Source organism: Thunnus albacares, chromosome 1 (assembly GCF_914725855.1).
Source record: "Thunnus albacares chromosome 1, fThuAlb1.1, whole genome shotgun sequence".
In the NCBI taxonomy this organism is placed as follows: Eukaryota; Metazoa; Chordata; class Actinopteri; order Scombriformes; family Scombridae; genus Thunnus; species Thunnus albacares.
The window spans coordinates 40,846,586-40,861,585 of record NC_058106.1 but is presented as its reverse complement, the minus strand read 5'-3'; the positions used below and the strand labels follow the sequence as shown (position 1 = coordinate 40,861,585).

Here is a 15,000-nt window from a genome sequence, read left to right as displayed (position 1 = left end):
GTGTGTGTGTGTTACTGTGTGTGTGTGTGTTACTGTGTGTGTGTGTGAGTGTCTGTGTGTGTGTGTTACTGTGTGTGTGTGTTACTGTATGTGTGTGTGTGTGTGTGTGTGTGTGTGTGTGTGTGTGTGTGTGTGTGTGTGTGTGTGTGTGCAGTTAACTGGTGTTTGTGGGATCAGAGTTCAGACGTGATGTCGTGGTGATGTCGTGGCGATGTCGTGGTGATGTCGTGGCGATGTCGTGGTGATGTCGTGGTGATGTCGTGATGTCGTGGTGATGTCGTGGTGATGTCGTGATGTTGTGGTGATGTCGTGGTGATGTCGTGGTGATGTCGTGGTGATGTCGTGGTGATGTCGTGATGTCGTGGTGATGTCGTGGTGATGTCGTGATGTCGTGGTGATGTCGTGGCGATGTCGTGGTGATGTTGTGGTGATGTCGTGACGTCCCGTGAACGCGGTTAAATGTCATGAAACTCAGGTCAAATTGCTCTTTCGTGGACGTTTGCACATGTTTAGAATATAAACTGGACGTCAGATGGAATCCAAAGAGTTAAAAACTCAAACGTTTAGATGATCTAGAAGCTGTTTGTAGTGAAACGATGTTGCACGTCGTTATTGGCGCCGCGTTTCTGTGTGTTTGTTTATTTATCATTTATTATCATTTATTATCTTGTTCAGATGTAAACAGACGTTCAGGATGTATGAAGCTGCAGAATGAACACTGTGTACATGAACAGCTGTTGATGACGGTAACGACCAGCTGACGACCAGCTGACGACCAGCTGACGACCGGGTAACGACCCATAACCTGAACCATGACGGGACGTCTTGATTGGACGTTCAAACATCATATAACGCCTCAATGTTTGCTGGGCAGCCGGTTCCAAATCAATATTTAATGATAAATCAGAGAAAAACACTTTGCTGCTGCTTCACCTTCACAGATGATCGACATGCTGTCTAAATAAACATCTGTGTGACGACGTCCTCTTTGATTGGATTAAAACGTTAATATTCTTCCTGTTTCATGTCTCAGTGGACGAGAACGCTGCCGTAGTCTCTGGTTGGTTTACTGAGAGCTTGTTGCTTATTTTAAATTATATTATTAGTTATTATTGGTTATTTTCCTTCTTTGTTTTTTATACGTTTTGACATAAAATCAAAAATGATTGAAACATCTTTTGACCTTCATGCTGGTTAATTTACAGATTATTATTATTTTAAATTCAGTATTTAGTTTATTAAACGTCCAGAATAAAGAAAAACGTCCTTCTGACTTTTCATTCAGCGCCACCTGCAGGTCACAACTGGTTCAGATTATTCACCAAACTGGTCACTTCAGTTTCAAGATGGTTTCTGAGAACCTGCAAAGAACTCAAACTGGATTCATAGATGCAGGTCTGCAGTGATCATCACAGCCTGCAGGAGGCGCTGCTGCAGGTCTGCATCATCACAGCCTGCAGGGGGCGCTGCTGCAGGTCTGCAGTGATCATCACAGCCTGCAGGGGGCGCTGCTGCGGGTCTGCATCATCACAGCCTGCAGGGGGCGCTGCTGCGGGTCTGCATCATCACAGCCTGCAGGAGGCGCTGCTGCGGGTCTGCAGTGATCATCACAGCCTGCAGGGGGCGCTGCTGCAGGTCTGCAGTGATCATCACAGCCTGCAGGGGGCGCTGCTGCGGGTCTGCAATGATCATCACAGCCTGCAGGGGGCGCTGCTGCGGGTCTGCAATGATCATCACAGCCTGCAGGAGGCGCTGCTGCAGGTCTGCATCATCACAGCCTGCAGGAGGCGCTGCTGCGGGTCTGCATCATCACAGCCTGCAGGGGGCGCTGCTGCGGGTCTGCAATGATCATCACAGCCTGCAGGAGGCGCTGCTGCGGGTCTGCATCATCACAGCCTGCAGGGGGCGCTGCTGCAGGTCTGCATCATCACAGCCTGCAGGGGGCGCTGCTGCAGGTCTGCATCATCACAGCCTGCAGGAGGCGCTGCTGCGGGTCTGCATCATCACAGCCTGCAGGGGGCGCTGCTGCGGGTCTGCAATGATCATCACAGCCTGCAGGAGGCGCTGCTGCGGGTCTGCATCATCACAGCCTGCAGGGGGCGCTGCTGCAGGTCTGCATCATCACAGCCTGCAGGGGGCGCTGCTGCAGGTCTGCAATGATCATCACAGCCTGCAGGGGGCGCTGCTGCGGGTCTGCATCATCACAGCCTGCAGGGGGCGCTGCTGCAGGTCTGCAATGATCATCACAGCCTGCAGGGGGCGCTGCTGCGGGTCTGCAATGATCATCACAGCCTGCAGGGGGCGCTGCTGCAGGTCTGCAGTGGTCATCACAGCCTGCAGGGGGCGCTGCTGCGGGTCTGCATCATCACAGCCTGCAGGAGGCGCTGCTGCAGGTCTGCAATGATCATCACAGCCTGCAGGAGGCGCTGCTGCGGGTCTGCAGTGATCATCACAGCCTGCAGGGGGCGCTGCTGCGGGTCTGCATCATCACAGCCTGCAGGAGGCGCTGCTGCGGGTCTGCAATGATCATCACAGCCTGCAGGGGGCGCTGCTGCAGGTCTGCAGCAGCTGCTCAGAGATCATTATTATTATTGTTTATGTTATTTGATGTTTAATAAGGAGATAAATGCTGCGATGCATCTGTGTGACGGACCAACGCAGCGTTTCATTCATGGATCACTTTTTAAAAAGTCTTTCAGGACTTTATAGTCTCCGTGGAAACATTCTCGTCCTTTCAGCTCCTAAATGTAACGAGTGAAACATTTTAACTGAAGCTTTTCTCAAACAGGTGACATGTTTTATTTCTCTTTTTGCAGTAAATTTGCTGAACTCTAAGCTAAGGAAAATAATGTGATTTTTTAAAAAACTACCACCAAAGAAGAGTTCTGTGTCATCACTTCCTGCACGCTGCGACAACGTAAGTTACCAAAACACCAAATAATAAGCATCCGTTGATTTGAACGTTTCATTCAGAAAAGTTAATTTAACTCTCGGAAATATTACAGATTTCTTGAATTTGTGTTAATTATTGCGATCGTTTCCTGGAGGGAAGTTTAGGACGCTGTGATCATGACTTATTTACAGACTCCACCTCCTGACCTGAAGGTTCAGCTCAGCAGGAAGTGACCTCTGACCTCTGAACACAGACACACACACATACACACACACACACACACACACACACAGAAGGGTCAAAGTTCAAGGTTTGGTCCTAAGTGCTGTGTTGGCTGCCTGCAGGGGGGCGTGGCCTCGTCACTTCTCAGCCTTCACCTTGGCGTCGTACGTGCCGGCGTTCTTGTAGGCGCCCACGTATCCCGTGTTCTCCACGATCTCCTCGCGGCCTTCGCGACCTTTGCCCTTGCCGCTCTCGGTGAAACGCTCCTTGTGGGAGCCCGTGTAGCGGGACGTGTCGGTGAGCCGGTCCACCGTCGCCGTCTTCGCCACTTTCTGATGGAAACGCAGACGACAGGAAGTCAGTCAGAAATATCTCATATATATAGTATAAAACATAAACACACAGGAGCTGCCGCCATCGTCCAATCACTGCAGAGATGACGTCACCTTGAACTAACCCCGAGCAGCTGCGTCACCATCCAGCTTAGTCAGAAAAAAGCATCAGAAAGAAAAGCAGAACAAATAAATCCTACAACACATCACAGCAACATCCGCAAAACCTCACAACTCTCTAAAGAAGCAGCGAGTGACGTTAACGTGGAGCAACACGTCAACCAGAACACACCTCACATGCATCTACATGTAGGAGATAACTATCACTTCCTGTGTCCGCCAGAGAACGCCCACTAATTACACGTCATGCTGCTGTGTATCATGTTCAGACCACATCATGTAAATCTGATGATGTTTGTCACGTACGGCTGACTTCCTGTTGTCAGCTGACTGTGACTGTGACTCAGTATTAACATGTAGATGTGTTCGGGACTCTCCAGCGGAGTTACAACAACTTCCTGTTTCATGGCGAAACATCCAAATTAACCGGCACGCCACATCAAGAGCGTTCCATGAAAACTCATCGATTTCACTCATCTTTCTTCATCTCAAAGGTATTTAGATGTAAAAGAACCTGCAGGTGCTGGTAATAAGATATGAATGTGTCTCATTCTTCACGTCTAGAGACTGTGAGGAAAATGACGGGCTTTGATAGGAACAGTTTCCTCACCGTCACGCCCACGTTGCTCGGCTCTCGTCCCTCCACCAGACCGCAGATGGACTGCAGCGCCTCCTCTTTACTTTGACCTTTGAACCTCTTGGGAGCCAGTTCCTCCAGAGCTCTCCGAAACTCCTCGTAGGTGATGACGCGAGACGTCTTCTGTCTGTCAAACACAAACACACAAACACACAAACACTGGTGAGAGGTCAAAGGTCACAGGAAACATCTGCAATCAATCAAACGTACAGGTTTACAGACATCAGACAAAACAAACGGAATCAATACAACAAATAAAGACTAATGCAAATAAAATGATGAACCTGAATCAGATCACCTCCCCGTGTTTTATTGGTCACTTCCTCCAGGAAGTTGCAATTCTGTGATCACAGTAATTAATGCAAATTGAAGAAATATTTATGATATTTTACTAAATTACAGCAACTTTTCCACATAAACGTCTGAATCAGCAGCTGCTTGTGGTTTGGACCAATCGTGGCGTTTGGTGTGGAGGCAACTGACGACAAATCTCACCTGCCGACAAATACGATGCCATAAACTGTTCCCAAATGTTCCCAAATGTTCCCAGATGTTCCCAGATGTTCCCAAATGTTCCCAACTGTTCCCAAATGTTCCCAAATGTTCCCAACTGTTCCCAAATGTTCCCAGATGTTCCCAGATGTTCCCAAATGTTCCCAAATGTTCCCAAATATTCCCAACTGTTCCCATATGTTCCCAAATGTTCCCAGATGTTCCCAAATGTTCCCAAATGTTCCCAGATGTTCCCAGATGTTCCCAAATGTTCCCAAATGTTCCCAAATATTCCCAACTGTTCCCAGATGTTCCCAAATGTTCCCAACTGTTCCCAAATATTCCCATATGTTCCCAAATGTTCCCAGATGTTCCCAGATGTTCCCAGATGTTCCCAAATGTTCCCAGATGTTCCCAAATGTTCCCAAATGTTCCCAGATGTTCCCAAATGTTCCCAAATGTTCCCAACTGTTCCCAAATATTCCCATATGTTCCCAAATGTTCCCAGATGTTCCCAGATGTTCCCAGATGTTCCCAAATGTTCCCAAATGTTCCCAGATGTTCCCAAATGTTCCCAAACAAGGTTTGATTCAGTGAGTCAGGAGACATAATCTGCCTCAAACATCCAACTAGATTTATTTTAATAAAATTATTGATGATTTTATTTGCTGCTGATGTTGAGCTGAAAGTTTATTTAATAAAGGTTATAAATGGAACTCAAATACAGTATTTTCTGTTTATAGAATGTTGAGTCCTCATGGTTCTCATGTTCAGCTGAAATATAGTTGTGATCTGCAGGAAGTCGTTACATACGACTCTTCACTGGCAGCAGTTTAAATAAATCACATTATACCTTCAGTCCTCTGCTGGTGGACGTCTCCCTACTTCCTGTTTCCTGTTTCCTGTCTGCAGTCTGTGTGAATAGTAAATGGACTGTACTTATATAGCGCCTTTCTAGTCTTCCGACCACTCAAAGTGCTTTTTACACTATGAATCACATTCACACATTCACACACTGATGGTTCAGCCATCAGGAGCTATTTGGGGTTCAGTGTCTCGCCCAAGAACACATCAGCATGTGGACTGGAGGAGCCGGGATCGAACCACCGATCTTCTGATTAGTGGACGACCTGCTCTATCTCCTGAACCACAGGAGACAGTCTGTGTGTAGTCTGTAGTGTGTCTGTAGTGTGTCTGTAGTCTGTGTAGTCTGTGTGTAGTCTGTAGTCTTACTGTAGTCTGTAGTCTGTGTGTAGTCTGTGTGTAGTCAGTCTGTAGTGTGTCTGTAGTGTGTCTAGTCTGTGTGTAGTCAGTCTGTAGTGTGTCTGTAGTGTGTCTAGTCTGTGTGTAGTCAGTGTGTAGTCTGTAGTCTGTAGTCTGTGTGTAGTCTGTGTGTAGTCAGTCTGTAGTGTGTCTGTAGTGTGTCTGTAGTCTGTGTGTAGTCTGTAGTCTGTGTGTAGTCTGTGTGTAGTCTGTAGTCTGTGTGTAGTCTGTGTGTAGTCTGTGTGTAGTCTGTAGTCTGTGTGTAGTCTGTGTGTAGTCTGTAGTCTGTGTGTAGTCTGTGTGTAGTCTGTGTGTAGTCTGTAGTCTGTGTGTAGTCTGTGTGTAGTCTGTGTGTAGTCTGTAGTCTGTGTGTAGTCTGTGTGTAGTCTGTAGTCTGTGTGTAGTCTGTGTGTAGTCTGTGTGTAGTCTGTAGTCTGTGTGTAGTCTGTGTGTAGTCTGTGTGTAGTCTGTAGTCTGTGTGTAGTCTGTGTGTAGTCTGTAGTCTGTGTGTAGTCTGTGTGTAGTCTGTGTGTAGTCTGTAGTCTGTGTGTAGTCTGTGTGTAGTCTGTAGTCTGTGTGTAGTCTGTGTGTAGTCTGTGTGTAGTCTGTAGTCTGTGTGTAGTCTGTGTGTAGTCTGTAGTCTGTGTGTAGTCTGTGTGTAGTCTGTGTGTAGTCTGTGTGTAGTCTGTAGTCTGTGTGTAGTCTGTGTGTTGTCTGTAGTCTGTGTGTAGTCTGTAGTCTGTGTAGTCTGTGTGTAGTCTGTGTGTAGTCTGTAGTCTGTGTGTAGTCTGTAGTCTGTGTGTAGTCTGTGTGTAGTCTGTGTGTAGTCTGTAGTCTGTGTGTAGTCTGTGTGTAGTTTGTAGTCTGTGTGTAGTGTCTGTAGTCTGTGTGTAGTCTGTAGTCTCTGTGTAGTGTCTGTAGTCTGTGTGTAGTCTGTAGTCTGTGTGTAGTCTGTGTGTAGTCTGTGTGTAGTCTGTAGTCTGTGTGTAGTCTGTGTGTAGTCTGTAGTCTGTGTGTAGTGTCTGTAGTCTGTGTGTAGTCTGTAGTCTGTGTGTAGTCTGTAGTCTGTGTGTAGTCTGTGTAGTCTGTGTGTAGTCTGTGTGTAGTGTCTGTAGTCTGTGTGTAGTCTGTAGTCTGTGTGTAGTGTCTGTAGTCTGTGTGTAGTCTGTGTGTAGTCTGTAGTCTGTGTGTAGTCTGTGTGTAGTCTGTGTGTAGTCTGTAGTCTGTGTGTAGTCTGTAGTCTGTGTGTAGTCTGTAGTCTGTCTGTAGTCTGTAGTCTGTGTGTAGTCTGTAGTCTGTGTGTAGTCTGTAGTCTGTGTAGTCTGTGTGTAGTCTGTAGTCTGTGTGTAGTCTGTAGTCTGTCTGTAGTCTGTGTGTAGTCTGTGTAGTCTGTGTGTAGTCTGTGTGTAGTCTGTAGTCTGTGTGTAGTCTGTGTAGTCTGTGTGTAGTCTGTGTGTAGTGTCTGTAGTCTGTGTGTAGTCTGTAGTCTGTGTGTAGTGTCTGTAGTCTGTGTGTAGTCTGTGTGTAGTCTGTAGTCTGTGTGTAGTCTGTGTGTAGTCTGTGTGTAGTCTGTAGTCTGTGTGTAGTCTGTGTGTAGTCTGTAGTCCGTGTGTAGTCTGTAGTCTGTCTGTAGTCTGTAGTCTGTGTGTAGTCTGTAGTCTGTGTGTAGTCTGTAGTCTGTCTGTAGTCTGTAGTCTGTGTGTAGTCTGTAGTCTGTGTAGTCTGTGTGTAGTCTGTAGTCTGTGTGTAGTCTGTAGTCTGTGTAGTCTGTAGTCTGTGTAGTCTGTGTGTAGTCTGTGTGTAGTCTGTAGTCTGTGTGTAGTCTGTGTGTAGTCTGTGTGTAGTCTGTGTGTAGTCTGTGTGTAGTCTGTAGTCTGTGTGTAGTCTGTGTGTAGTCTGTAGTCTGTGTGTAGTCTGTGTGTAGTCTGTGTGTAGTCTGTAGTCTGTGTGTAGTCTGTGTGTAGTCTGTAGTCTGTGTGTAGTCTGTGTGTAGTCTGTAGTGTGTCTGTGGTCTGTGTGTAGTCTGTAGTGTGTCTGTGTGTAGTTTGTCTGTAGTGTGTCTGTAGTGTGTCTGTTGTGTGTCTGTAGTGTGTCTGTTGTGTGTCTGTAGTGTGTCTGTAGTGTGTCTGTAGTGTGTCTGTTGTGTGTCTGTAGTGTGTCTGTAGTGTGTCTGTTGTGTGTCTGTAGTGTCTCTGTAGTCTGTGTGTAGTGTGTCTGTAGTGTGTCTGTAGTGTGTCTGTTGTGTGTCTGTAGTGTGTATGTTGTGTGTCTGTAGTGTGTCTGTTGTGTGTCTGTAGTGTGTCTGTAGTGTGTCTGTTGTGTGTCTGTAGTGTCTCTGTAGTCTGTGTGTAGTGTGTCTGTAGTGTGTCTGTAGTGTCTGTAGTCTGTGTGTAGTCAGTCTGTAGTGTGTCTGTAGTGTGTGTGTAGTGTGTCTGTAGTGTGTTTGTAGTGTGTCTGTAGTCTGTGTGTAGTCTGTGTGTAGTTTGTCTGTAGTGTGTTTGTAGTGTGTGTGTAGTTTGTCTGTAGTGTGTCTGTAGTGTGTCTGTAGTCTGTGTGTAGTCTGTGTGTAGTCTGTGTGTAGTGTGTAGTCTGTGTGTAGTCTGTGTGTAGTCTGTGTGTAGTTTGTCTGTGGTCTGTGTGTAGTCTGTAGTCTGTGTGTAGTCTGTGTGTAGTCTGTGTGTAGTTTGTCTGTGGTCTGTGTGTAGTCTGTAGTCTGTGTGTAGTCTGTGTGTAGTCTGTGTGTAGTCTGTGTGTAGTTTGTCTGTGGTCTGTGTGTAGTTTGTGTGTAGTTTGTGTGTAGTCTGTGTGTAGTCAGTCTGTAGTGTGTCTGTAGTGTGTCTGTAGTGTGTCTGTAGTCTGTATGTAGTGTGTGTGTAGTCAGTCTGTAGTGTGTCTGTAGTGTGTCTGTAGTGTGTCTGTAGTGTGTCTGTAGTCAGTCTGTAGTGTGTCTGTAGTGTGTCTGTAGTGTGTCTGTAGTGTGTCTGTAGTCAGTCTGTAGTGTGTCTGTAGTGTGTATGTAGTGTGTCTGTAGTCAGTCTGTAGTGTGTCTGTAGTGTGTCTGTAGTCTGTGTGTAGTGTGTCTGTAGTGTGTCTGTAGTCTGTATGTAGTGTGTCTGTAGTGTGTCTGTAGTGTGTCTGTGGTCTGTGTGTAGTGTGTCTGTAGTGTGTCTGTAGTGTGTCTGTAGTCTGTATGTAGTGTGTCTGTAGTGTGTCTGTAGTCTGTATGTAGTGTGTCTGTAGTGTGTCTGTAGTGTGTCTGTAGTGTGTCTGTAGTCTGTGTGTAGTGTGTCTGTAGTGTGTCTGTAGTGTGTCTGTGGTCTGTGTGTAGTGTGTCTGTAGTGTGTCTGTAGTGTGTCTGTAGTGTGTCTGTAGTCTGTGTGTAGTGTGTCTGTAGTGTGTCTGTAGTGTGTCTGTGGTCTGTGTGTAGTGTGTCTGTAGTGTGTCTGTAGTGTGTCTGTAGTGTGTCTGTAGTCTGTGTGTAGTGTGTCTGTAGTGTGTCTGTAGTGTGTCTGTGGTCTGTGTGTAGTGTGTCTGTAGTGTGTCTGTAGTGTGTCTGTAGTGTGTCTGTAGTCTGTATGTATCAATCAATCAATCAATCAATCTTTATTTATATAGCGCCATATCACAACAGAAGTCATCTCAAGGCACTTTTCACATAGAGCAGGTCAAGACCGTACTCTTTAATTTACAGAGACCCAACAGTTCCCCCATGAGCAAGCACTTGGCGACAGCGGTAAGGAAAAACTCCCCTTTAACGGGTAGAAACCTCAAGCAGACCCCGGCTCTTGGTGGGCGGCCATCTGCTTTGACCGGTTGGGTTGAGAGAGAGAAAGAGAGAGGGGAAGGGGGAGGGGGGACAGCAGAAAAACAATGACAACAACAAACAACAACAAGCACAAGCATCAACAGACAGGGAAGGATGCCATCAGGACTGTGAAGAACCGCGAAGGTTCGGCCCGGGAGTCAGGTTTTCCTGTGAGATGAGAAAGCACAAAAAACTCCGGGGAAGAAGCAAAGTTAGTGACATGCATTGCTGTTACATGAATGCATACAGATGGAGAGGAGGAGGAGGAGAGAGGAGCTCAGTGCATCATGGGAAGTCCCCCAGTAGTCTAGGCCTATAGCAGCATAACTAAGGGCTGATCCAAGGCGAGCCTGGTCGGCCCTAACTATAAGCTTTATCAAAAAGGAAAGTTTTAAGCCTACTCTTAAACATAGAGAGGGTGTCTGCACCCCGGACTGAATCCGGTAGATGGTTCCAAAGAAGAGGAGCCTGATAGCTGAAGGCTCTGCCTCCCATTCTACTTTTAAAGACTGTAGGGACCACCAGTAAGCCTGCATACTGGGAGCGCAGTGTTCTAGTGGGGTAATACGGTATTATGAGCTCTTCAAGATATGATGGTGCCTGACCATTAAGGGCTTTGTAAGTTAGGAGAAGGATTTTAAATTCTATTCTAGATTTTACAGGAAGCCAATGTAGTGAAGCTAAAATGGGAGAAATATGATCTCTTTTTCTAGTTTTAGTCAATACACGTGCAGCTGCGTTCTGGACCAGCTGGAGAGTCTTTAGAGACTTGTTAGGGCAGCCTGATAATAAGGAATTGCAATAATCCAGCCTAGAAGTAACAAATGCGTGAACTAGTTTTTCTGCATCTTTTAGGGACAGGATGTGCCTGATTTTTGAGATATTACGTAAGTGAAAAAAGGCAGTCCTTGAAATTTGATTTATGTGGGAGTTAAAGGACATATCCTGATCAAAGATAACTCCCAGATTCCTTACGGTGGTGCTGGAGGCCAGGGTAATGCCATCCAGAGCAGCTTTGTCATTAGATAATGTGTTCCTAAGATGTTTAGGGCCAAGCACAATAACTTCAGTTTTATCTGAATTTAGTAGTAGAAAATTGCAGGTCATCCAGGTCTTTATGTCGTTAAGGCATGTTTGGAGTTTAGTTAACTGATTGGGTTCATCTGGCTTCATTGATAAATATAATTGGGTATCGTCTGCGTAACAATGAAAATTTATGGAGTGTTTCCTAATAATGTTACCTAAAGGAAGCATATATAAGGTGAATAGAATTGGTCCAAGTACAGAACCTTGTGGAACTCCGTGTCTAACTTTTGCCTTCACGGAGGATTCATCATTAACATGTACAAACTGAAATCGGTCTGATAAATAAGACTTAAACCAGCTTAATGCAGTTCCTTTAATGCCAATTAAATGTTCCAGTCTCTGCAAAAGGATTTGATGGTCAATTGTGTCAAATGCAGCACTAAGATCTAACAGGACAAGTATAGAGACAAATCCTTTGTCTGATGCAGTTAGGAGGTCATTTGTGACTTTCACCAGTGCTGTTTCTGTGCTATGATGCGCTCTAAATCCTGACTGAAAATCCTCAAATAAACTATTGTTATGTAGAAAGTCACATAACTGATTGGAGACTGCTTTCTCAAGGATCTTAGAGAGAAATGGAAGGTTAGATATAGGTCTATAATTGGCTAAAACACCTGAATCCAGAGTAGGCTTTTTAAGAAGAGGTTTAATTACAGCTACTTTAAAGGACTGTGGTACATAGCCTGTTACTAAAGACAGATTGATCATATCTAGTAGAGAAGTGCTCACTAAGGGTAAGGCTTCCTTAAGCAGCCTAGTTGGGATGGGATCTAAGAGACAGGTTGATGGTTTAGCTGAACAAATCATTGAAGTTAGTTCAGACAAGTCTACTGGAGAAAAACAGTCCAAATATATGTCTGGATTTACTGCCGTTACCAAGGTTCCTGTGTTTGGGGAGAGAACGGTGCCTGTTGAGGGCAGGAGATGGTTAATTTTGTCTCTAATAGTTATAATTTTATCATTAAAGAAGCTCATAAAGTCGTTACTACTGAGAGCTATAGGAATACATGGATCAGTAGAGTTATGACTCTTTGTAAGCCTGGCCAAAGTGCTGAAAAGGAACCTAGGGCAGTTTTTATTCTCTTCTATTAATGCTGAGTAATAGGCGGCTCTGGCATTACAGAGGGCCTTCCTATATGTTTTAAGACTATCTTGCCAGACTAAGCGAGAATCTTCTACTTTGGTGGAACGCCAAATCCTTTCCAATTTTCGCGATGTTTGCTTTAATTTGCGGGTTTGGGAGTTATACCATGGAGCTAACCTCTTACGTTTTATTATCTTCTTTTTTAAGGGGGCGATGGAGTCGAGTGTTTGTCTTAGTGAGCCTGCAGCACTATCAATAAGATTATCAATTTGGGAGGGACTAAAGTTAACATAAGAGTCCTCTGTAGTATTCAGACATGGCAGTGAATTCAGTATTGACGGAATTGCTTCCTTAAATTTATCTACAACACTATCAGATAGACATCTAGTGAGGACATTTTTATCTAATGGTGTGTAATCCAGTAATAGGAATTCAAAAGTTATTAAAAAATGATCTGATAAAATAGGATTTTGTGGAAAAATTATTAAATGTTCAATTTCAATCCCATAAGTTAGAACAAGGTCTAGGGTGTGGTTAAAACGGTGAGTGGGATTATTTACACACTGAGAGAAGCCAATTGAGTCTAATAATGAGAGAAATGCAGTGCTGAGACTGTCACTATCAACGTCCACATGAATATTAAAATCACCTACTATAATTACTTTATCTGTACTAAGGACTAAATACGACAAAAACTCTGAGAATTCAGATAGGAATTCAGAGTACGGGCCAGGAGGACGGTACACTATAACAAATAGAACTGGCTGTAAAGTTTTCCAGGTTGGCTGAGAGAGACTAAGAACAAGGCTTTCGAATGAGTTATAATTAAATTTAGGTCTAGGGTTGATGATTAGGCTTGAGTTGAAAATGGCTGCAACTCCTCCTCCTCGGCCAGTGTCTCGAGGAATATGAGTATTAATATGACTGGGGGGAGTGGATTCATTAAGGCTGACATATTCTTCATGACACAGCCAGGTTTCAGTGAGACAAAATAAATCAATACGATGATCTGAAATTAAATCGTTTACTAAAACTGCTTTAGATGAAAGAGATCTAATGTTCAAGAGTCCACATTTAATTATCTTATTTTGTTGTACTATTGCAGTAGTGGTTTTAATTTTTACTAGATTTTCATGAATGGCTCTTCTTTTATATACTTTGGATTTAATTGATTTATGTGGTCGGGGGACAGACACAGTCTCTATGTGGTTTTGGGTGGGTAACTGCTCTAATGGAAGCGCAGAGAAGCGTGTAGGACTGCAGCTCTGCCTCCTGGTCTCAACTCTGGGTTGTCATGGTTTTGGTTTACTAATAAACTTGGCCATATTTCTGGATATCAGAGCAGCTCCATCCAAAGTGGGATGTATGCCGTCTCTCCTAATCAGACCAGGTCTTCCCCAGAAAGTCTGCCAATTATCTATGAAGCCCACATCGTTTGCTGGACACCACCTCGACAACCAGCGGTTGAATTGTGACATGCGGCTATACATGTCATCACTGGTCAGATTAGGCAGCGGTCCAGAGAAAATTACGGAGTCCGACATTGTTTTAGCAAATGTACACACCGACTCAACATTAATTTTGGTGACTTCTGATTGGCGTAATCGGGAGTCGTTGCCGCCGACATGGATGACGATCGTACCATATTTACGCTTATTCTTAGCCAGTGTAGTAGTGTGTCTGTAGTGTGTCTGTAGTGTGTCTGTAGTGTGTCTGTAGTCTGTGTGTAGTGTGTCTGTAGTGTGTCTGTAGTCTGTATGTAGTGTGTCTGTAGTGTGTCTGTAGTGTGTCTGTAGTGTGTCTGTAGTCTGTGTGTAGTGTGTCTGTAGTGTGTCTGTAGTGTGTCTGTAGTGTGTCTGTGGTCTGTGTGTAGTCTGTGTGTAGTGTGTCTGTAGTGTGTCTGTAGTGTGTCTGTAGTGTGTCTGTGGTCTGTGTGTAGTCTGTGTGTAGTGTGTCTGTAGTGTGTCTGTGGTCTGTGTGTAGTCTGTGTGTAGTGTGTCTGTAGTGTGTCTGTAGTGTGTCTGTAGACCTACTTGACTTTGGAGAAGACGATGTCGACGTCTGTGCTGCAGACGTTCTTGCCGTCTGTGATCTTACAGTCCTTACAGAGTTTGTTCCAGTTCTTCCCGTTCAGCTCGTTGCCCGACGCCTTCGTGTCTCCGTGGACGGCGAACTTCTTAAACGCCGTCAGCAGCTGATCGATGTCCGAACTCTCCGCCATGATGGAAATATCTGCAACACGGACAGATGACAGATGACATCACCGACAAGACGAGTACGAACCAATCACAGCAGCAGAGATGCACAAACTTCCTGTTTGGTACGAGTGGATGTTAATAAACTTTATTTATACTGCAATTCTCAAAACAAAGTGCTTCACATGATTAAACCGTTAAATCAGTCACACCTGAAACGGCTGCTGCTCCCTCTCGCACGGCGGCGGGAGCAGCAGCCGAGGTCACTATTTGAACGAATAAAATATTATCTCTGGTGTCCACTATGTGGCGCTAGAAACACCCACTGATTATACGTCATGTTGCTGAACTCACCATTTAACTTTCATGTAAATCAGATGATGTTTGTCACAAACGGCCGACTTCCTGTTGCCAGTAGGAGGCGCTATGACTCGTCACTGACATGTTGACTCTCATCAAACATGAGGACTTTTGGGGCAGATTGGTCAATGTGAAGAAGAGTTACAACAACTTCCTGTTTCATGTTTTGGGCAAATTTGACCTTCACACCACGCCAAGGGCGTTCGATGAAAACTTAAAAGCTTCAAAATTTAGCATCGCAAAGGTTTAAATCACCGACTCTGAAGTCAACTGGGTTATTTTTAATATTATTATTTTTAATATTATTATTATTTTTAATATTATTATTATTATTATTATTATTATTGTTTGTATTATGTTTTATTCAATTAACTGTTTTTCTTTTTGTTTTTCTCTTTTAATGATTTTGCTGTGCATTAGTGTCCAAATCCATATTTACCATCCTGCATGTTTATCAGTCAGGTGCTGTATGAATAAAGATTGATTGATTGATTGATTGATTGATTGATTG

At 44.6% G+C, this 15,000-nt stretch overlaps 2 protein-coding genes across 2 annotated transcripts in view; one reads left to right on the top strand and one right to left on the bottom strand.

The window, feature by feature from the left end:
* Nucleotides 1–77: 77 nt before the first annotated feature.
* LOC122986146 (keratin-associated protein 4-6-like) overlaps nt 78–15,000 on the top strand; it is a 37,470-nt gene continuing 22,547 nt past the window's right edge. Inside the window, exon 1 of the mRNA XM_044357265.1 lies at nt 78–2,557. Within this exon, the coding sequence (XP_044213200.1) occupies nt 1,685–2,404 (720 nt within the window). The 5' untranslated portion in view covers nt 78–1,684 and the 3' untranslated portion in view covers nt 2,405–2,557. The remainder of the gene's footprint in view (nt 2,558–15,000) is intronic.
* LOC122986152 (tubulin polymerization-promoting protein family member 3-like) overlaps nt 2,543–15,000 on the bottom strand; it is a 13,874-nt gene continuing 1,416 nt past the window's right edge. Inside the window, exons 2-4 of the mRNA XM_044357276.1 lie at nt 13,968–14,166; nt 4,178–4,331; nt 2,543–3,447 (exon numbers count right to left, since the gene is read on the bottom strand). Coding sequence (XP_044213211.1) covers nt 3,253–3,447; nt 4,178–4,331; nt 13,968–14,155 — 537 coding nt within the window. The 5' untranslated portion in view covers nt 14,156–14,166 and the 3' untranslated portion in view covers nt 2,543–3,252. The remainder of the gene's footprint in view (nt 3,448–4,177; nt 4,332–13,967; nt 14,167–15,000) is intronic.